General features: G+C 35.2%; 1 protein-coding gene across 1 annotated transcript; it reads left to right on the plus strand.

Annotated features, from left to right (window-relative positions):
• Positions 1–9,958: 9,958 nt before the first annotated feature.
• LOC145685373 (uncharacterized) lies at positions 9,959–10,717 on the plus strand. Its single transcript, XM_081757762.1, has one exon. It carries the CDS (start codon positions 9,959–9,961, stop codon positions 10,715–10,717), a length of 759 nt encoding a protein of 252 aa, XP_081613888.1.
• The last annotated feature ends 11,789 nt before the right edge of the window (positions 10,718–22,506 follow it).

Genomic DNA, 22,506 nt, shown 5'->3' on the forward strand with positions numbered 1-22,506 from the left:
TAGAATCTAGTTTTCTAAAAACACAAATCTACTAAAAGAGTCGGTTACAATCAAAATATATTCATAACCAGAATTATTAGGCAGTCGGTCAGCTACGTCAATATGCCATACATAATTAGAATGCTTAACTGTTCTAGTATAATAAGTACCCAATGGTTTGGTAGTTTTATCCTTGCATTTTCTGACATACATCCCAAAATTTAATGTAATTCTTAATATCTGAATACATAGATGGCCATGTAAAGCGTGAGGACACCTTATTTATGATCTTTTTAATTCCCATGTGACCTCCAGGTACTAAAGAATTATGGGTGTACTCAAGAATTGAATTTACTAATGAAGAAGGTGCAACAGCTCTGAAACCTTGTCCAGCTTTACCTTTCGTTTGTTTTAATCAGATATTATTTTGCAATTTATAACCTCTTACCTCCTGTTTATTCTCTAGTTTGGTAATAATTTCCTTCAGTCGAGGGTCTTTCCTTTGATGGTCTTTTAAGGGAATACTGAAATCAGGATACTTCCAAAAATTTACAAAAGACACATTTACACTTTTACCATGATCTTTAACAAGTTTTACAGTATTTTCATCTTTAGTGTAAAATTCTAAATGATTTCCAACACGGCTGAGAAAATCAGCTATACAATTTACCATCGTCCGGATATGGACTGTTCTAAATCTAAAACAAGCTAGTTTTTCTAAAAGTGTTGCATATCGCCGTTGACGTTTAAGATTAGTTAAAAGCCCAGACAAACTTTTACTATCACTTCACACCACAAATGGATTAAATAAATAGTACCCAACCATTCTAAGCAGAGTTGAGGCCTTAAATTCCAATTCATAAACATTCTTGCTCCAATCAGTAGGTGGAATAGCTTTCGAGAACATAGAAACAGGTTTTAAATTATCATGTTCATCATACTGACTTAAAACTCCAGAAAAAATGACGTAAACTACTATCCGAATGGACAACAAAACCAGAATTCATATTAGGGACTTTCAAAATTCATCTTTTAAATTTTGAAGTGCTCTCATGATCTTTAGTCCACTTAAATGTTCTCTTAGGAGAACCGAATTCCTGTAATGGAGCAATTAATTCTGAGTAATTTCTTAAAAATTTTGAATAAAAGGCAAAAAATGAACAAATTTTGCTAACAACTTTACGATTTTTAGGTTTTGGTATATCCTTAATTGCCTTAATTCTTTCAGGGTCTATACTCATAGTCCCCTTTTCAAATCGAAATCCTTAATATTTAACAGAAGTTTGAAAAAGAAATGTTTTCTCAGGGGAAACAATTATACCACATTTTCTCAAACGAGAAAAAAAACTTCCTCTAATAATTTCTTATGACTCTCGACATCAGAGCTAAACAGGAGAATATCATTATTGAATATCTAGATTTTTACCAATTAACCCATCAAGTACCTTACTCATCAAATTACTCAATACAAAGGATCTATTAAAAACCCCATATGACAGACCTTAAATTGATAGATTTTATTTTTTGTCACAAATGCCGTATAAGGACGTTTGTCTTTGGTCAAGGGCAATTGGAAGAAAGAGGATCTGAGACCAATTTTGCTAAATAAAGTATGATTAGAAATGCTAGAAATAACATTCTCCATATTAGGAGACGGAAAGTTATTACAAATAACTCGTTTGTTAATTTCGCCATACACCACGACCAAACGTCTACTATTATCTGAATTCTTAACATGAAAGCAAGATGAAGGGTGAAAATTCAACCATTTCTACTATATCATCCTTCTCAAGTTCTTCAATAAATTGTTCTAACTCTTTCTGTTTAAACGTAGGAAAATTGTAAGGTTGTTGCCTAAATGGTGTCTTATCACTTACTTCTATTTTATATTCAAAATTTTTAACACGACCAATTTTCTGGGTGATTACATCCTTATAATTTTCTAAAAGTTCATTAACATATATCTGTAAGCTAGGATCCAACTGTAAAAGTTCAGGAGAAACTGATAATTACCTTGTATTTCTTCCTAGTTTAGGATGAAGAACAGAGAGGTCATAATAAACCTCCAAATCCGGGTCTGTTTCATTCGGAACAACAACCTTGGACGTAGAAGCAGCAGTTTCCAGGAAATCGTGTGGTTGTAAATAATTAGCAGCTGAGGTACTAGTGGTGGTCAATGTTTTCAGCGATCCTAGGTTGCGTGGTGGTTGCCCAACACGATCCTCTCCCCTAGAAGTAAACAAGGAAGAGCGAGAGGTTTCCATAGACAACTGAGAGGCATCCAGAATAGGAACGCTTCACCTCCTATTTTGTACTCGATATATGTTGTTAAGTATGTCTATAGTAGCACAGTACTTAGTGTGAAAACAGTTTCCCAGTAAGATATCAAAATCATCACAGTCAATACTATAAAACAGTTCAGAAAATTGCTGACGTCCCATTCGAAAATAAATACGCACTCTCTGGTTACCGAAATTTTCATGTTTCCAAGACCCATGGTTTGTACATTCATATTCTTCACTTTCAAACGACACATAGTACGTAAATGTTGAAAATAACGCTAATATAATTACTACTACTACCGGTATCTATTAAATAAAGAACAGCTTTACCTTTAATATAAATCAATACAGAAATTAAATTCTTTAACCATTTTCCATGAGATAGACATACTAGATTCCGTAGAATCTCCAATTTCTTCATCCTTTACATTTAACAGTGATTGGGATTGAGCACCGTGTTCTCTATTGAAACTGTCAGAAATATTAAATTTTCTCGTATTTCCAAATGAAGAAGAATTTATTTTCGGGCCTTGATAGTTATCGCTTATTTGCAATCTACTGGCTCTGTCTCCTTTATAACCCAAATATTGATCACAAAGTTGATTAACATAATTTTTTTGATAATTGAAATACTTGATTTCGCATGCTACGAGCATTCAACATATGGGGAGGTTTCCGGGATGGTACGTGGTCTCGTTTGTCCCCGGTGGTTCGGTTTCTTAACCTATAATAATCTACTTTATACCGAAATAAGGTATCATACCTAGCAGCTAAAGTCAATAAATTTTCAAAGGTAGTAGGTAGTCCATGTTCTACTAAAAATTCATGTGTTTGAGGAGTAACCATATTCACAATGAGACTACAAATATTATTTTCATCAAAATTCATATCAAGGACGTTAATGATAGTGTCTCTTCTTCACTCATAGTAGTATCAAAGTAAAGTGTCATGTACTGAGTTCTAGCTATAGTAGAGATGAAGCGCAACATTATTCTTTTACAAACTGTCTCCCATGCGAGGGAACTTCCAACTAAAGATTGTACCATCTTCTGAATTTCCCCTTTCGTACGAGAAAGACAAGCGAAAAGCACCAAATCCAATGGGAAATACCGTCCCCTGAGACAACTGTCTAATTGTGTCAAAAATTTAAAGGTTAAATCAGTATTCCGAACATCTATCACAGGTAGATTATTAATTTCTTCCATTTGAACCTTATACATACCGTCGGAGGCATGCTTCGAAATTAAAATCTGAAATTACGGGTTAGTGGAGGTACATTTACTGTCCTTCCATCCCCTCGTATATTTGTAACTCTGCTCCCCAAATTTGGAGAAGCACACTCATTATACGGCCTACTATTAGCTTCATTGCCAAATAAAGGATTCTCATAATGATATCCCAAAAATTCATTGCTACTCGAGCTAGACTGTTCATTTTCATATTCAAAACCAGTCTTCCTTTCATTAAACTGAACCATTGTACTAAATTTCTCAAAACTATATAACGGGAGGAAAAGAATGACACAAGTACACAAATACACAATACTATTATGGGGAATTTTATATTCACTGTCATCTGTTATTAATTACAATCTATTTTCCTCCAACATTCTCGTGCCATTCCCATAACTGACCATTTTTGTAACTAGCAACCTGCCATAAATGTTACAATAGGTATTGATCCCAGCCCCCGCCAAGTGAACTTTGTGGTGGACAAACACCGTGCTCGTGGGTTTTCTCGGGGCTCTCCCGTTTCCACCCACTTTCTTCATTCCACCATTTTCACTCATCTCTCATAATCACCGTTTCCTTTAGCCTAACCGGCATAACCGTGGGACGTAAAACTCAAAGATTTCATTTCATTTCATTTTACAATAGGTACATCAACTTTTAAGGTTTTTTCCTAATTATTTCCATATTGTAATGTTGTACCATATTGCAAGAAATAGCACAGAATGTGCTAGGTATCTTTATTAATTATATATGTGTTGCGTAATAATCACACATATAATTTATGTCTCCAGAAATTCTGAGTACTAGCTGTTTTGCACTCTGAATTATTTAGCATTAAATATTAATCCGAAATTAATCTATACAAAACAACCAGCACGGAAAATTAAAGGACACACATCGGGTGAGCGCGTATATTTGTTGGCTATATAGCAGGTTACCATTTATAGTTGCAATTACTACAATTCCACTTTCCAAAAATATAACAACTTTATTATAACAAAAGCAAATGCATTAACACGTAACATTCATGAGTTTATATAGCACTTGACTTCACTTTAGTCAATCGTTCAAATATCAATTGGAGGTAACAAGTAGCTCTTAACTTTTTTCAAGTTTGTTTGACAGATAACGAAAAGTATAAAATCCCCAGACCAAAGAACAATAAAGGAATACGTGCATATATTTCTCTCATTAATAATAAAGCTACTTATGTCCTAACTTCCTCATTATGACTTTTGCTGCCTTTATTTTAGAAGTTAAAGAAAAAATACAGTTATTTCCAATAAGTTAGGAAACAGCAAACTCAGCTCTTCGTTAGCTGTGTAATCTAAAGATATGAGCTTATTTAATCTTAATTCTTATATCTTATTCTTTGCAATGACAAGACAATACGAAAGAAGAAACAGTATTATAGTTATATTCAAGTGATACTTAAAACTACCATACAAACCCATACGAATCATTCCAGTGGCGTAGCACATTTTGCGGGCTTCCCCGCAAAGTATAGTGAAGGGGCCCTAGTTGTAAAGCCGATAGAAGTAAGGTTGAAGTTCTACTTCTTTAAATATTTATTCATCGCAAGACTTCGGGGCCCTCTATACCTCGGGGCCCCCCGCACTGCGGGGGTTGCGGGGGCAGCTGCTACGCCACTGAATCATTCACTTTCCATTACATTTTCATTCTCTTATTTTTGTCTCAAAATTTGAAAAAAAGAAAACTATTTTAGTGGTTAGTTTTGCCAAAATTCTCCTTTAAACCAAATTTCAAGTCAATTCCAATCCATAATCACATATTAACACAATTCCATTTCACTCGTCCGCATTATCCTGTCGCAGCAAAATCCGTTGGAAGTACACCCAAAAGTTACCTAGCATATTATGCCATTCGCTTGCTGCACACTCCAGAAGAGCGTAAAGGCAAAATTAGCGCCATGCAGCGGGATGTATGAAAACTTCCAGCGATAGGTGACTGAAGGCCAACTGACACAGCGTTTAAAGCTGATACTCTTATTGTCATTGACTATGGATATTTTATTAACAATAAACTTTTTACAAAAAATTGTATTATTCGACCAAACACTATACATGTTGAAATAATATCAGAACAAGTTTCGGCCGCAGATTTGACATGACATCGATTCATGTGGGTGTGTATGTGTGTGTGAGGAATTTAAGCTCAAAATAAAATCTTCCCCTCTAACTGATGTAGCAAAGTGAAGAGATGCAGTTGAATTGTTAGTTCACAAACGTAAAACAAAACCTTTTAATCTTACTTACAGTATGAAGCATCTCTAGAACAAGCCAAAAAAATCCTGTTTTATATCTGGTGACTGATTTCATCCATAATGTAACTTTGTGTAAGACATGTTTTATTTAAGACTAAGTTACGGTGAATGATTTTAGTATTGCAGACATTAAGGCAAAAACTGTACCGTGTATATTTATCATTGAAAGAAATGACAGAAAATTTCCGGCTGAAGTGTTTTCCTTCCTAGCACAATATATAAAAGAGATACCAGAAGACAAAACAGAACTTGTAACGTGAATTTTCGTTGGTCTCTAGAAAAAAAAATTTAATGTTTTTTGGAAAGAAATTGTATTCCATCTGTTGTGACAGTAAATGCTCGCTTTGGTTATATGGTTCGCGTTTTTAGCGCTAGGGTGAGCTGAGTCTAAGCCTTGACTGAGATCTCACCGTTTGACCTGACATCTACTGGCGGAATCGTAAACCTGGTCGACAGGGCGTTTACTAGTTAGTTATTGGTACAGGTAAGAACTGAGGAAGTCGGGCCTTTCTTTACTCCCTTTAGATTATGTTTAAATTAAGTTAAATTGAAAACTTAAAAATGGAGTAATGTAAAATTAGGGATATTCACTATCATAGGAGGCTTTTGTTTTGGCTAAAGTTACTAAATTCTAACCTATTATTTTTCTCCTGTGATTAGTGGAAATTCGTGATTTTATGCTCAAATCTTGGAATAAACATAAATATTTTTGGCGACTTCAATTAGAAATTTACTAGTACGACGTGGTGGATGACATTTATACAATTCATTATTTTTTTGCAATGTATTTTCTGTCTTCGTGTTTATTTGTTAAATTCCATTCAGTTCTTCGATATAACCATTATAATTGAAACGTGCAATTACTGCAATTTTACAATCCATGTTCCTGTCATACGATATAAAATTTTTTGCTCCTATATAGGAAGTTATATTGAGATTTATCATTTCTTGTTGCTTGTTAGTTATTTGGTTTTACATTAGAAATTTATATACAAAAATATATACGTATTTATTGTTGTTCAATTGGCATTTTTGAAAAAAAAAAAAAAGAAATAATGAATCTAATTCTTGGAGTCTCAATTAAACGAACCGAGGTCCCTATGTATGCGGGTAAATTACGCTACAAACTCCATCCCTTTTCATATAATTGCGTAGGTTAAAATAAAAATCTAACTCATTATCGTTGTCTTCTGTCACTAACAGATAGAGGCCAGTTTCATAAAATACAACAGTATTTTCCCATCAGAGATCACAGCTACCTATCACGTGATCAGAATTTCGAATCACATCCAAACGCCTGCAAAACCACAACATAATCATGCAGTTCAGGATGTTACTCTCCACATTATACAGAGTGGTTTACAGGAAGACATTCTAAACTTCAGAACGTGGTGGCTGCAGTATTACAAAAAATATGTAACTTCTGAGTAGACATAATTAAAGCCTAGAAACGAAAGAGTAATCCTTCATATTAGTGCTTTTTATCATTGTTTAGTCATGATAGAAAATGATATCTCAACTACAATTCCCGAATTAATGGTTTAGTTGTTACACATTTTTATAGCATTGAGACCAGTGTTACCAGAACAACTCTAATCATCTGCTTACCATATTGGGCATTTCCGTATCAAGCAAGCGAAGTCTAAGAATTTGATAAGGAGGCAGGTCTATATTCCTCATAAGTACTAGAATTTTAATTTGGAATTAGTTCATTGGTTAATAGAACTTGACCACTACGCTGAAGGAGGACACATCAAAGAATAACATTTCTGAGTATTCTTTATTTACTATTAATGTTTCCGAGACGTCATGTTTCCCTAATATTATTATCTACCTACAATGTTGGTATCATACTAAGTACAATGTCATATTTTCCTGTAATGAAAACATTACTAATTCCAATTACATTTCAGTTTCCTCATATAACCATACTTGAAAAATGCATACCCTAGTTACCTTCACTTTTTTAATTAAATTTTTGACATAATAGATAGTACTTATGAACAGGATGCTACATATACAATTTTGTAACCGCACAGAAACACTAATATGCATCTTGACATCGAAATATGCTAATATAATTGAATGTTGCATGTGAGCAATATGCTGTAAATAGAAAACTATATTTATTTCCTGGAACTTTGCACTTAGTAAGTTTTTAAGTAATTTTAATAAAAAAATTTCAACGTGAGTTATGTATGCTCTTTAAAACAATTCAATTTAACCACTAGGGAAACGTACTTACGGTTGTTAAGTGACTGCAATCACTTATCGACAATGTGATTAGATGGAACGATGTAGGCATAAATACGCTTTCCCATGTTAGCGAGGAAGTAAAAGCTCGAAACTATTTGCCAGATATAAATTATTATTATTAGTTCAGATTGCAGCCTTCATGCAATTATGAACACAAAAAACACTCCCTTTCTTTGTGTTTAGGAATTTTTGAAAGTTGCAATACAGTTCTGTTCTGAGATCAATTGAAATCTTTTTCTCAAATAATGTTTTTAATACTTTCAAAACTTGCGGAAAGTCTAAAAAGGCAGTTGCACAATATTGCAACTGAGGACATCAGTGTCGATATTCCTGCAACCTTCCTGTATTGTTATGAAGACAATAGAGAAATTTTGTTATTCACTATTCATTACAGAGTAAAGAAATACTGTTTTAAATATACACTGCAAGTTTAACGAGATGCTCTAGTTATGAATTTATTCGTTATTTCTCCTTGTACGGTAACTACACCGGGAGAAGTTTTAAATCTTGAGAATGAATATTACATGATTTAAACAGGAGCTCTGAAATGCATTTCACCTCGAAAGTAATTTGTATTTTATCTTGATGTAATTGTAATTCATGTAACATGATTTCTATTTCTCGAACTTTAGAGTTATGCTGAACCGTAAATTATTTTTAACTTGTATACTAGAAGACTTTTCTGTTACCGTAACAATACCAGTAGTAATAAAAGTTTTAAAACTTCAGACTAATTTCTTTGTATTTTTACTTGCAGGAATATGTCTTCTCTAATTTCAGTATTTTACATTATATTATTTTCTCTTGTGGCACGTAAGAGTCAAAGTCTCACGTTTAACGGAATCAATCATCCATCAGATGATCTTCTTAAATGTGTAAACGAAGTTGCAAGAAATTATTTTAATAGTTCTAGATCCATAGTCCTTTTCCGAGAGGATGAAACAGAAGATATTGCTCGGTCTTTGGCAAAGGGTGTCATGTTACCTCTGATAATCATGCACCATGGCTCTGCAACACGCTGTGACTTACAAAATCTCAATAATACACCCTTCAAACCACGAGAAAGTGTTGATTATTTACTTCATGTGCACCAACCTTCGCAAACTCAGACAATTCTTTCAAAATTTTATTTTTTCAGGTTTTGGAATCCTCCAAGTCGGGTGATGATAATAATGAACAGTTACTGCAATCGTCAGGATGTTATTAATACTTTCAAGATCGTAAATGATTTTGATCTGGTGAACTCTATTGTTCTATGTAATAAGCCCAAGCATAATGTAAATCATCAGGTATCTAATGGTTACTCCGTTTTCGTGTATACATATTTCCTATTCTCTGAACATCAATGTCGACTTGTGAAAGAAGAATCTCTTCTTGATGTATGGGAAAACGATACGTTTTTATTTAGAAGAGATTTATTCCCAAGCAAAGTAAAGAATTTTCACAGATGCAGCGTAAATATACAAACTCCAAACAGGCCTTACTTTTATTATAGAAGAAATCACACTAACGGACTGTCAATTCTTGCTGGGACATACGGAACATTTGTCACTATCGCTGCAGAAATGATTAATTTTACTCTGGTTACTAAAGATAAAACTTCTTCACATTTAGGCAAAATCTTCACCAACTTAACTGTCACTGGATACCTCAAGGAGTTACATGTGAAGAATTATGATGCAATTTTTCGTATATTATTGCCAGGTCATCTCAAGGAACTCTTCTTTGACTATCTTCTTTCACGTGATTTTTGGTATTACGTTTGGATATTTCCTCTTCCTCGTAAATATCCTCAATGGATGAACATATTTTTTCCTTTTACACCTCTTTCTTGGGTATGCATAATTTCTTCTTGCTTAGTATTTACAATATCACTCAAAATAATGATAATGTTAAGTGAGTCCCAAAATCACAACAGATACAGAATGCTATTATTTTATAACTTTTCAATTCTGTTGAATCTAACAGTTTCTCCAGTGCCATCGAAATTACCATTAAGATTGGCTTTAGCGACATGGATTTTAGCCTGTTTAGTAATCAATACAGGTTATCAAGGTGCCCTTTTTCGATTTACCACTCAACCCAAAACATATCCTTCTATTAAGAGTGTAGAAGATCTTGCAGCATCCGATCTAATATTAGGAGGTTCTAAATATGAACGAGAGCTCTTTGAAGTCAGAAATGATGCCATTTCCAGAACTATCGTCAAACGCTGGATTGTTGTAGAAAAAGCAGGAGAACGGATGAAAAAAACTACAATGGATGGGAATTTTGCCTTCGTTTTTGTTCACAATTATGTAGAGACATTTGGACGTAAATATTCCGATTCACAAGGATATCCGTTATTCCACGTTGATTCTGATATAATTAATGGTTATACAACGATGTTTTACCTTCGTCGTGGTTCGCCTCTAACACTTGCATTCAGACATGTTATTGACACTTGCGTAGAAGCTGGACTTCCACAGAAATGGAAGAAGGATGCCTATTATTATCTATACAATTATACAAGTAAATACAAAAGAACCACGAAGAATAGTTCTCCCATAGTTTTTTCTCTGGAGAATCTAAAAGCTGCATTTGTGTTGCTTCTGTTTGGTTTGTGTTTAGCTCTTCTGCTTTTTGTGTCTGAACTTTCCTTTCAACTGTTTTCTAAAAGAAAAGTAAATGTCAATAATAAGTAATCATTAAGATTAGAGTTCCTGAGGACGCTTCATCCGACGAACTGTTTCTACTTATTAATATGTTACATTACACATTGCTAATGTATCATGATATTTGACTTTTGGAACACCCTGTATTGTGTTTTATATTTAAGATACCAATGTTTCAAAATATTAACTATTGTGTACTAGTATTCTGTGTAAATTTAAAGAGACGGAGTTGATTTCCAAATTTTACAATGTTAGAACTATATAATAAACTTTGTAATTATTATTGTTACTATTATTATTTCTTTTAGCGTGTTTAGTCATTGTTATTGCATTTTTTAATATTAAGGTGTATATTTTTTGGTAATAATTTGTATTCTAAATGTATTTGTGAAAACATCGCAATGGAAATTCTTTAAATTTGCCAAAATTCTGGTTTCAAATTTTCTTAAATTAAATTATCATATTTTAGAATCGGCAATCTTTTTATCACCATTAATAACCGCATGTTCTCTCAAGGGAATTTGAAAAGACCTAAGACAGGATCAATTATCGCTAAAAATCCGGAACTTAAATTCGTAACAGAAGTAAATCTAGTTCTTCGTGAAGCAATGGATTATGAATGTTTATGAGAAAGTTTTGAAGAAAACGTAGCTGGTTATTCCAATTCTAAAGATCAGTCATTGTGTGCTTAAGTTTTTAAATTGTTGTTTTTCAATATAAATGAAGTCACAGATTTGTGTATTAGTTTTCAACACAAGATTTATGTACTAAAATATTCACATTGAAGTGTTCGCTTATGCAAGAATATGTAATTAATTGGTCCAATAAAAGCTAACACATTCTTATTGGATACTTACCTATATAGTACATAGTTTATTGTATATTTTAAAACATAGGTATGCAATTTTTAGAAAATAGATGTATACTTACTTTAACATTTTAGTGCATCTTAACAAAGCTGTCTCTCTCTCTCTCTCTCTCATATTCATTCACCTCAATCATTTGAGATAATCCGTCGGATAACAATCTTTTAGTCTCCATGATGGTCAGTATTCGCGCAACGATAATATATTCACTTTGTGACACCTCCATACGTGAATTAGAAAATAGGATACAAACGTGTGGCGATACCGACTCGTATTTGGTCACCTCCAAAACCTAGTTTTGAATATTTACAAAGCAATTCTAACACATTACAGATCCACTGAGACGAACGTGCCTATCCATGAGCTGAGATTACAATGTAGATTAATTTACAAGAAATGAACAAAAACGTTATATGTTTCCGCAAATATGAAGGCAAAACATTACACAAAATTAAGACATAAATAAGCTGAAAACAATACAATCATTTTTCACAACAGGTAAGTATATTAATTTGCATAGGAAAAATAGTATTCTGTACAATCTTTATTTCATATCTTGTAATAGGAAATCTGAATGATAGATACTACCAATTTTATTCGATGAGACACAACCCATTCGCATCTAAGTACCTCCTATCTTATTTAAATTAGATAAAGCTATGGGAGGAGGTAATCTATTATTTATTCGATCTATATTAGATTAGGTTACGTTAGGAAGACAGGTAAGTATTCAATTTAGGAAAGTGTAACCTCGATGTAAGTAAACAATTAAGTATGCCATAGATAATCTCGTAACATAAGAATTGTTATTTTATTATAACCTCGTGCAAACTGCTTTACCAAATGTTATTCTTTCAAATGAAGCACATCAACAAAATTCTTTGCAAAGAAGAATATTAAATAACCATTTGTTTTCTTTATTTCCATGTCTATTATCAGTAGTACGCGTTTGCTTAGAGCTTATTGTGATGATTTCATAAATTATATCCATCATTATATCCAAGGTAACCATGTTCCAAAATTCGGAAATAGTGAGAAAAGGTTGTGGTTTAAATTTGAATTTGATTAACCCTTAAGAGATCCGGGGTTTTGGGGCTATTTTTTAGACTTTCAGTCAAGCAGCTACTGCATCGTCACTATTTATCCTAGGATCATGGTTCATACCTCATTCTCTTCAGAATGGAGCTGGCTTTCAAATGATACCACTTGCATGCTCATACCGTATACCAAAAGCGGGGGAAATGATGTCAAAGGGAACATTTTGGAGGGATTTTTTTTCACGCACTTTGGGTCCCCCTGGAGCGACCCTGTGTAAACGTAGCCATCTAAAAGAAATATGATAAATAGTACTTGGTATACTGAATGTGAGTGCCAAATTACAAGTTTCTATCTTGAATACCAAGGGCGGGAGAAATTTTATCAGGAATTCCCACCATGCCCCAAATTACCGTAAAACACTATGATCTCAGGTAAAAAAATTCCTGAGACATCCCTAATTACCCTAGGGTCATGTTTCGCCCATCATCCCCTTCAAAATAGAACTGTCTTTCAGGCGGTATGACTCAGGTGTCTCCATCATGTATCTAAGGCGGGAAAATGAGGAAAAACGGGATTTTTTGAGTCTAAATATCCTTTTTTCAACTTTTAGCCCCCCCTGGACCCCCTTGTTTTAACGCTGAGATCTGAAAAAAATCTGGTAAATACTACTCGGTGGGCTGAATGTTTATGCACAAGGAGCTCCTCCGTGGCTAAGCGGTTAGCGTACGCGCCTTTGGCGTGGGAGAGCCGGGTTCAATTCCCGGCGGGAGCTCATGTGGTTCGGATTCCACGTTAATCAGTAGGTCCACGTCTCATATAGCCTTGCTGCTGAACGGGACGTTAAACCCAAAATCAACTCAACTTATGCACAATTCCAATTTTCCAGGTGCAAAAGTAAGCCCGGCAAAAAATATATACCGACAATGTCCCATATTCCCGTATACAGAGGGAAATTTTTAAACATTCCCTGAGACATCCCTAATTACCCTAGGGTCTTGTTTCGCCCATCATTCTCTTCAGAGTAGAACTGCCTTTCAGGCGGTACCATTCACTTGTCCCCATTGTGTATCTATGGTGGGAAAATCCCTTGAAAGAGATTTTTTTGTTAAAATTTCCCTTTTTCAACGTTTATCCCCTCTGTACCCCTCTGTTTTAACGCAGAAATCTGAAAAAAAATCTGGTAAATACTACTCGGTGGGCTGAATGTTTGTGCACAATTTCAATCTTCTAGGTGCAAAAATAAGCCAACACAAAAATAGTACCGAAAATGTCCAAAATTCCCCTATACAGAAGTATATTTTGATAAAAATTCCCTGACACTTCCCTAATTACCCTAGGGCTATGTGTCGCACATCATTCTCTTCAGAATAGAACTGCCTTTCAGGCGGTACCATTCCCTTGTATCCATCATGTATCTAAGGCGGGAAAATGAGGAAAAACGGGATTTTTGGGTAAAAATATCCCTTTTTTCAACTTTTTGACCCTCTGGATCCCCCCTGTTTTAACGCAGAAATCTGAAAAAAAATCTGGTAAATACTACTTGGTGGACTGCATGTTTGTGCAAAATTTCAATCTTCTACGTGCAAAAATAAGCCCGCCAAAAATACTTTACATAACCCCCCCAAAAAGTATTACACGAAAATATAAAATTTAGACTTATGACGTCATCACCTCCTATGTCTCGGCACAGGAAGGTGTGAAACCATCCGTAGTGTCTTCTGCAATGCCTCTGGACTTGAAAAACAAACAAACAAACAAAAAAAGAAAAAACGGACGAAAAAGCTCAAATAGGAGAGTTATAACTCAATGTACCATGAAAAACGCATATGGTACAAATTGTACCATAGGATCCCCAAAGGGTTAAGGCTATATATTCAAGTTTAACAATTAAACTCTCAATTCCTCTTATTAGTAGAAAGAGTAGCAATTGAGTAGTTGGTGGTAAATATTGCTTTGGCCATGGAGAAAGACTATGTCAATAGCTTTGTCAATAATCACTGGAAAATTTTCTGTATTGATCCGTACATTAACAAGTAATTTATGTTCTAGTGTTTAAATTTGCGTGTTACCTTCGTTCAATTAAAGATCTATCACTGGGGAATGAAGTGCGAATTCCTGCCCAAGAATGCAGTACTAATTGTTTATCTTTTTAATGTGTGGTGACCCGCAGAACGGTTGATGTGTCATGAGGTCCAGTTACGCGTTTCCCTGTTTATTGATTTGAAAATAGATACGAGATCCATAGCCTTTCCTGAAATACGTTCCACATACTGCTGTTCTTTTCAGTGTGAGATTGTTGTTGATTGAATTGCTATTATTATTCTTCCTGCCTTTTCTATTATTTCTCCCATTGTTTCCTTTTCTTTGCTGGTTATAAGTTCGGCCGCCCCTGTTTTTTTTTTTTTTTTTTTTTTTTTTAACTTGTCTCCTCATAGCATTCTGCGCCACTAATAGAGAAAGTTCTGCCATCTGATTGGCAACTCTGCTAATATTTGCTGTGTTGTTTGTTGCAGATTGGCTATGTTGGGAGGTTGCGAGGAGTTTGTAACGGTAGAGACTGCTGGGGGGACGGTTGGTGTTTTATTATAAGGAGCACCCTGTAGCGGGAATGCGGGAGGAAGAATTTGTAAAGGTTGTGTTTGTTAGTAGTTTTATAATGCTGTCTAAATGTAAGGAGGAACTAGCCAATTTAGATATATGCAGGTCGTTAATGGGGATTAATGGAATGCTGAAAGTTTGTCCACAAAAGTAATAAATAGCCTGTGATAACTCCACATACTTTTCTTCATAAGATACTGCGCAGTTTCTTATGCATGGAGACGTGTTTTTAATGTTTGTATATTTCCAAAAGTTTTTAGTATTATTTTTAGCAGGAAATGTTTCTTCAATTCTAATGTAAATAGTGAATTTTCTTGTATTTCGTTGCTTGGAGCTTATTTACCTAATTACTCTCAATTTGCATAAAAGAATATGCATAGATGGGTTCATTTTATCCCTGCTGTGTTTGAAAAGTTTCAAATTCTGTCCCATAACCAGATAATTTAGGTCGACTAACATCTGTTATTTTCGTTTTCAATTGTTCATAATTAATAACCCTTTTATGATCTTATGGTACAATTTGTACCATACGGATGTCTTAATTTACATTGCGTTTTAACTCTTCTATTTGAGCTTTTTCGTCCAGGTTTATTTTTTGTTTTTCAAGTCCAGAGGCATTGTAGAACACGTTACGTATAGTTTCGCACCTTCCTACGTCGAGACATTGAAGGTGATGACGTCATAACTTTAAACAATATATTTTTTGTTAGGCCTATGTTCATTATTTTTTAGCGGGCTTATTTTTGCACCTAGAATCCGATAAAATCTTCTATAATCGTTCATTTGACATCCAACATCCTCTTTTGTTCAAAAATGTCCTTGTTTATTTGGGGTAGTCGCATCTTTAATTTTGCGGCTAATCACTCTTGTCTTCACTTTTCATATCTTCTTACACTTCTTCCTCTAAATGTGTTAAAAATAACTATAAATACTTGTAAAGCATGTTTGTGATTCGTCTTGGTACTTTGGTTTTATCACATTATAATGAAAGTAATACATTTGATTATTTTGACCAATCAAAAACTGACATACCTACATAGATTGATTTATTAAATACTACTTAGGTTTTCATGTACACAAATAGTATCTTAACTGCATACACTGCTGCTTTTACAGTTTTGTTTCATTACAAGCTTCTCATATTTCCTTTCATCACTTCCTATTTAATTGTTAATCCTTTTTCTAACATTTTCCATTGTCTTCCCAAACTCAAGTTATCCATCAAAATCTATTTCAAAATTATTTGAGTTGAGTTGAATTTCAGTTTAGCGTCCCTTTCAGCAGCGAGGCTATATGAGACGTGGACCTACTGATTAACGTGGAATCCGAACCATATGAGCTCCCGCCGGGAATCGAACCCGGGTCTCCCCCACCATTCAAAATTATTTGTTGTTATTGTTCTCATCTCTGTGTTTAGATTGATATAATTCCTTAACCAATCTGACTGTTCAACCTTTGTTATTCGATGTATTTTCTTTAATTTCAATCTTTTTCCAAAAGAGGAGGGTTTGTTATAACTTAGTATCATCTTAAAAGTATGACAAAACACTTCCGACTCTAGCCGGAATAGAACAGAAGCAATGCTACTAACAGGTAAAGTGTTTGCCGTAACAACTCTTAAAACACTGGCGGCAGATACCATTTTCATCTTGCGTGGGATGATATTGAAAGAGGTACAAGAGATCTAAAATCCATTATTCACAAGAATAGGGACTTCTTTACCATTTAATTGTACCAAAACATAAGGAAAAGCTTTCTCAATGTAAACACGGACTTCAGAATCGATGATTCTTTCTCATCAACTCTTCTAACTATTTTAAGTTGCTCAGTAAATGTAGTGAGTAGTAGTGATTTTCCTTACCACGTCTATGACAAATTATACTAACTACTCTATGGCTTATGGATTCTGGAGGTTCAATGCCGCCTTCACAAAAGCTCTTCACTGGCTTCTATCCTTAGCCAACTGGATCCAGTTTCTACTTTGTATTCCGATTTCTGAAAAGATCAATTTTAATATTGTTCTCCCATTTGCGCGTAGGTCTTCCTAATGGTCGTTTTCCGATTAGGCTTACAGTCAAGACTTTGAAAGTGTTCATACTTTTTTCCATCCTAGCTACATGACCTGCCCACCTAAGCCTCCTAGACTTGATGACCCTAACAATGTTTGGTAAACCGTATAAATTATGTAGTTCCTCATTATGAAGTTTCTGCCATTCGCCATTCCCGTTCCTCTTGTGTCTGAATACTCGCCTCAGGATCTTGTTCTCAAATACTTTCAGTCTGTGTTCTTCCTAGAGAGTAAGTGACAATATTTCGCAACCATACAGAACAACAGACATGATTATCGTTTTAAGCTTCAAATACCTCGACAGAATTTGCGACAACAAGAGATTTTGAACCGAATAGTAACACGAATTCCCTGCTCTTAGTCAACATTTAATTTCTTCGTGAATATAATTTTCGTCTGTTAATATTGATCCTATATATTTAAAAGTATCCACTTTATCAAAAGTATTATTTAATATTTTAACGCATCCATAATTTGCCGTATTACGGTCCCGACGCCCTTCCATGTATTTAGTTTTCTCTGCATTTACTTCTAAGCCCATGTCCCTGCAAGCGTTTAATAAGATCTCTGCATTTCTTTCTATTGTTTTCCTATCATCCCCTATTAAATTTATCATCTGCATACGCCATAACCTGGTGAACACAGTTAAATTCTAGGCCCTGGTTTGATTTTCCTTATAGCGTATTCCAGGACCATGCTTAATAATAATGGCGAGAACTCATCTCCTTGTTTCAGGCCATTCTAGACGTGAAAGCTTGTGGAAAAAAATTTCCTACCCGGACTTTACTCTGGGATTCATTTAAGCATACCTTAATTAATCTAATTAGCTTTTACGGTATTCCAAGTTATGTAAGAAAGTTGTACAATGTTTCTCTCCTAACCGAGTCGTAAGCCTTTCTAAAATCAATAAATAGTTGATGTATCGGAATATTGTATTCCCACTTCTTTTCGAGTATTTGTCGAATGGTAAATATTTGGTCGATAGTTTATCGATTTTGTCTAAATCCGCACTGATAATCTCCAATAATTTCACCTTCATATAGGGTCAATCTTGCTAATAGAATGTTTGAAAGGATTTTATAGAATGTTGACTGAATAAAAATGCCTCGATAATTATTACAATCAGTTTTGTCGCCTTTCTTGTGAACTGGAACAATGATTGAGTCTTTCAACTCTTGTGGCAATTCTTCCTTGTTCCAGATAAGGAGAATGAGTTTGTGTATCTTGTCCCACAAGTTTTCACCTCCAGCTAAAATTAACTCAGTCGGAATTTCGTCTACACCTGGATATTTGTGTTTCTTCAATTTCTTTACAGCGATTTCTACTTCTATTCGGTTGGGTTCTGGAATATACGGTTCTGCGGTGTGTATCTCCCTTTCTGCACGCACTTTAGTTTTTGGCTGCGTGTTAATCAAATCGTCAAAGAATTTTTTCCATCTATTTAAGATGCTATCTGTATTAGTGAGAACTGTTCCGCCAGCTTTCTTTAATATATAAGCACGAGGTTGATAGCCTTTCTTAAATTCGTTGATCCCCTTTCCCGAAAGTTTTAATTTTTACTATTATCTTGAAGTTCCTTAATTTTAGCTTTCAAAAAATAGCATTTTTTGTTCTAAAAGTTTTAGAAGTTTCCCGCCTGATGTCTACGAAATTTTGTGTAGTTATTTCATTTTGTACCCACCGTAATTTCTACCTCTTTTCTCTTCTCTGGAATTCATTACTGGTCGAACCATGGTTTGTTCCTACGTATTTCCGAGTGTCACAAGTTTTCTGATGCTGAAATTGTAATGCTATCTCTAATTTCAATTCAAGTATCCTCAACACTACTGTACTCCGAATCTTCTAAACCTGAAAATCTATTCGAAACTTCAACCTGGTATTCTTATTTTACCTGGCTCTCTTCTATTTTGATTAAATTAAATCTTTCTGTTTTCAGACACTGAATATTTCCTTTATTCAACGATAATCATTGTCTTATTATCGCTGCTACCAGGTAGTGATCAGTGTCACAATCAGCCCCTCTAAACGACCGCACATCAATTATTCTAGATCAGGGCGCAAAATTTCAAAGTCAGATGCACTTGCCAATTCAAAAATGAGGTCGCCAGTTTCTCTCACGTACAAATTATGAGAGGTGCCCCCCGCCCCACAGCCTTTGGTTTGACAAAGAGATTAGGCCTACATCAGGGCATACATTTCAAAACAGACAATTAGATTCAGGATAATCAATTTTGAATTGGACAGCTCATATACATATAAAAATTTCTTACCTTAAGGCAAACCATTTCGATTGAGGGTGGAAATAGAGGGTCAAATTACAACGTTGTGAAGACTTAGCATTCTGTGTTTTCCCTCACTTAGTGACAATTATTTTCGTGCGAAACAGAAACTGCACAGTTTTTGCGAGTTTAGGCAGAAACTATTCCAACTGAACACTGGTCGCTAGCTTTAAATTTCTAGTCGCCAATGGCGACCTGGCGACAGGAAATTTTGTGCCCTGTGCTAGATTGTATTCTTCTATCTACTAGAACGATCAATTTGATTATGTTCATTTTTCGTCTGGTGAGGTCCAGGTGTATTTATGAACGTCCGATGTGGGAATTTTGTACTCTTCACGATAAGGTGTTTGGATGTTGCAAAAGTTCACGAGTCTAACCCCGTTGTCATTACTTTCCTTATGCAGACTTCCGTTCCCTATAACCGGTTTGAAAATATCCTCTCGTCCTACCTTCGCATCGAAATCCCTTAATAGACTTTTTATATGGTATCGCGGGAATTGGTCAAATATCTTTGAATCTTTTAATCGTTATCCTTATCTTCTGTTAATGCATGTACACTTAAAACAATAATATCACACCACCGACCCTTGGGAGTAATGAAAGAAAGTCTATCATTAACAAATTCAGCCCGCTTAATTACTGATATTATTCGTTTGTGAACGAAAAATCCTGTTTCTAATTGGTGATTTTTATTTTCTCCCCCGTAAAAGAACGTAACATTTCCGGAATTCACAGTTCCATTTTATTCCGACCTAACTTCCTGAACTCCTACTAGGTTTATTCTGTATTTCTCTAATTCATTCGTTACGGATTTTTATGCGCCTGCCCTTAAAGACTTCTAATATTCGATGTTCCATATCTTATGTCCATTTTCTTTTGCTGAGGTCGTGCCAAGTTATCAGTCCTTGTCCGAGGTTTTTGTGAATGTTTCTGAACAAGTGCCTTCTTTTTACAGGATGAAGTTGTTAGGCATACCCAAACCCCCAAGCTGGAGGACCACCCCTTGTCGTTTGTCCGCGACTGCTTATACAGTATATTCGCAGCTAGCCTCTATATCTAGAAGCCTTCTCCTCTATCCACAATCTGAGGATGTGCCATGTTGTGATGACAGGAACCCACGTTACACAGTGACAAACTATATATTTCCTATTATTCTGACAAGCATTACTACTACTGTTTTGATTGTCTCTGTGTGGACGCTGTTAAACGTGCTAACCATTGTTTTGACAACATACAAAATTACGTATATCTCTATTATTATTGTTCTTTCCATGATGGTAAAAGTTATTGCGCTGACTATTGCTTTTATTAGCATTTTGATCTTTCAACGACAACTGGGTCAATTGCTTCTGAATAGCGAAGAATTTATTTTTAAGCTCCTCGTCCGGTACTTATAGAACGGAAATAGCTGAAGACAAAGTCCGAGTTGAAGGCTCAGATTCCTTACTTTGCACAGCTGCATTTTCCAGGCCTTCGGCATTTTCTGGTAGATTTAACTGAAAAGCAAAATGTGTAAGAGAATGATTCTGTTTCCTCAATTTTTCTATAGCCTTGCTTTCTAATAATACACGAGCTTTTTCCTCATCCAAAAAGTCCTGAACTACTGTTCTACCTTATAATATTTCTTTTTAATTGATACTTTTATATAGTCCGGAACAAAGCCATATACAATTAATTGAATTTGTATATGAATGGGTGCATAATTATCAATCCTGAAAATTAAGTTGTGTTTTGCGAATGGCAAAACTGGCTCTTCAGAAGCTTGTTTTCCACTTCGCATTTTATGTTCTGTAAGTTAGGACAAAAGAGCATTCTTAAAGCATCCTTGAATTTAGTCTTAAACTGATCATACATGATATCCGGAACCTCAGGCTGTTTAGAAACTATCGAACTAATAGAACACAAGACCTCTCAAAAGAGAAATTAAAATCCACTTCTTAATATCACGCCAATTGTTGACTTATGCTAGCACCTCAACCTGGTTGACATAGCGCGCAGCAACATCTCCCAAAATAAGTTCTGGTCTAAGTATATGGCTAAACAAGCCCATATTTTCCTGTTGTCCACCTCCAGCCTTTTCGGAATTTGATAATGCAAATGATGAAACACTACTGGACAAATATCCAATATTTGAAAGAGACTGTGCATATTGCAAATTTTGTTTAACTCGATCTAAACACTGGGGGCCGCGGTGGCTCAGTGGTAGAGCGTTCACCTCTGGTGCTTGGGGTTCCGGGTTCGATCCCAGCCCCCATCAAGTGAACTTTGTGGTGGACAAACACCGTGTGCGTGGGTTTTCTCGGGGTTCTCCCGTTTCCTCCCACTATCTTCATTCCACCATTTCATTCATTAATCATCATCACCGTCTCCTTTAGCCTAACCGGCATAATCGTGGGACGTAAAACTCAAAGATTTCATTTCATTTTTCGATCTAAACACTCTCCGTAAGGAGCAATTACACTGTTTGGTGTAATTGCTCCAAAGTTGGAATAGTAAATTACCTTCTGCAGTTGGCTAGCGTTCATCGTCTATGGGTGTCCGTCTATCTATATTCCATGTCTGTCTACATACGTAGGTAGATTTTCAAAGTTCTCTCTGTGTAGTTTCTCTGCGTAAATCTCTCGATCCCACCCAGTCCGATGATTTTGATGCTCTCCAATTTCCGAGATCCAACTCAATTCCCCTTCTTGTCTCCTTTCACACTCCTTTCACTGGCGCTTCTCATATTTCTACTAGGGTTGACGTCACACGACGTAGTTTAGGCAGGTTAAAACCCTCAAAAGGTAATGCCGTCAATGAACCTCACTAGGATGTGACGAACCAATTAGAATCCTGTCAAAAGGAAAACCTCTGGCTTTCCAAACCTCAGTTCGTTTGTTTTCGTTTTGTTTAAACGAGGAGGGACCTCTAATTCTATATCTCAGCATTTCTAAAGTATGCTAACATATGAGGAAGTAAAACAGGCAACAA

Source organism: Thermobia domestica, chromosome 5 (genome assembly GCF_964235325.1).
Source record: "Thermobia domestica chromosome 5, izTheDome1.hap1.1, whole genome shotgun sequence".
Lineage (NCBI taxonomy): Eukaryota > Metazoa > Arthropoda > Insecta > Zygentoma > Lepismatidae > Thermobia > Thermobia domestica.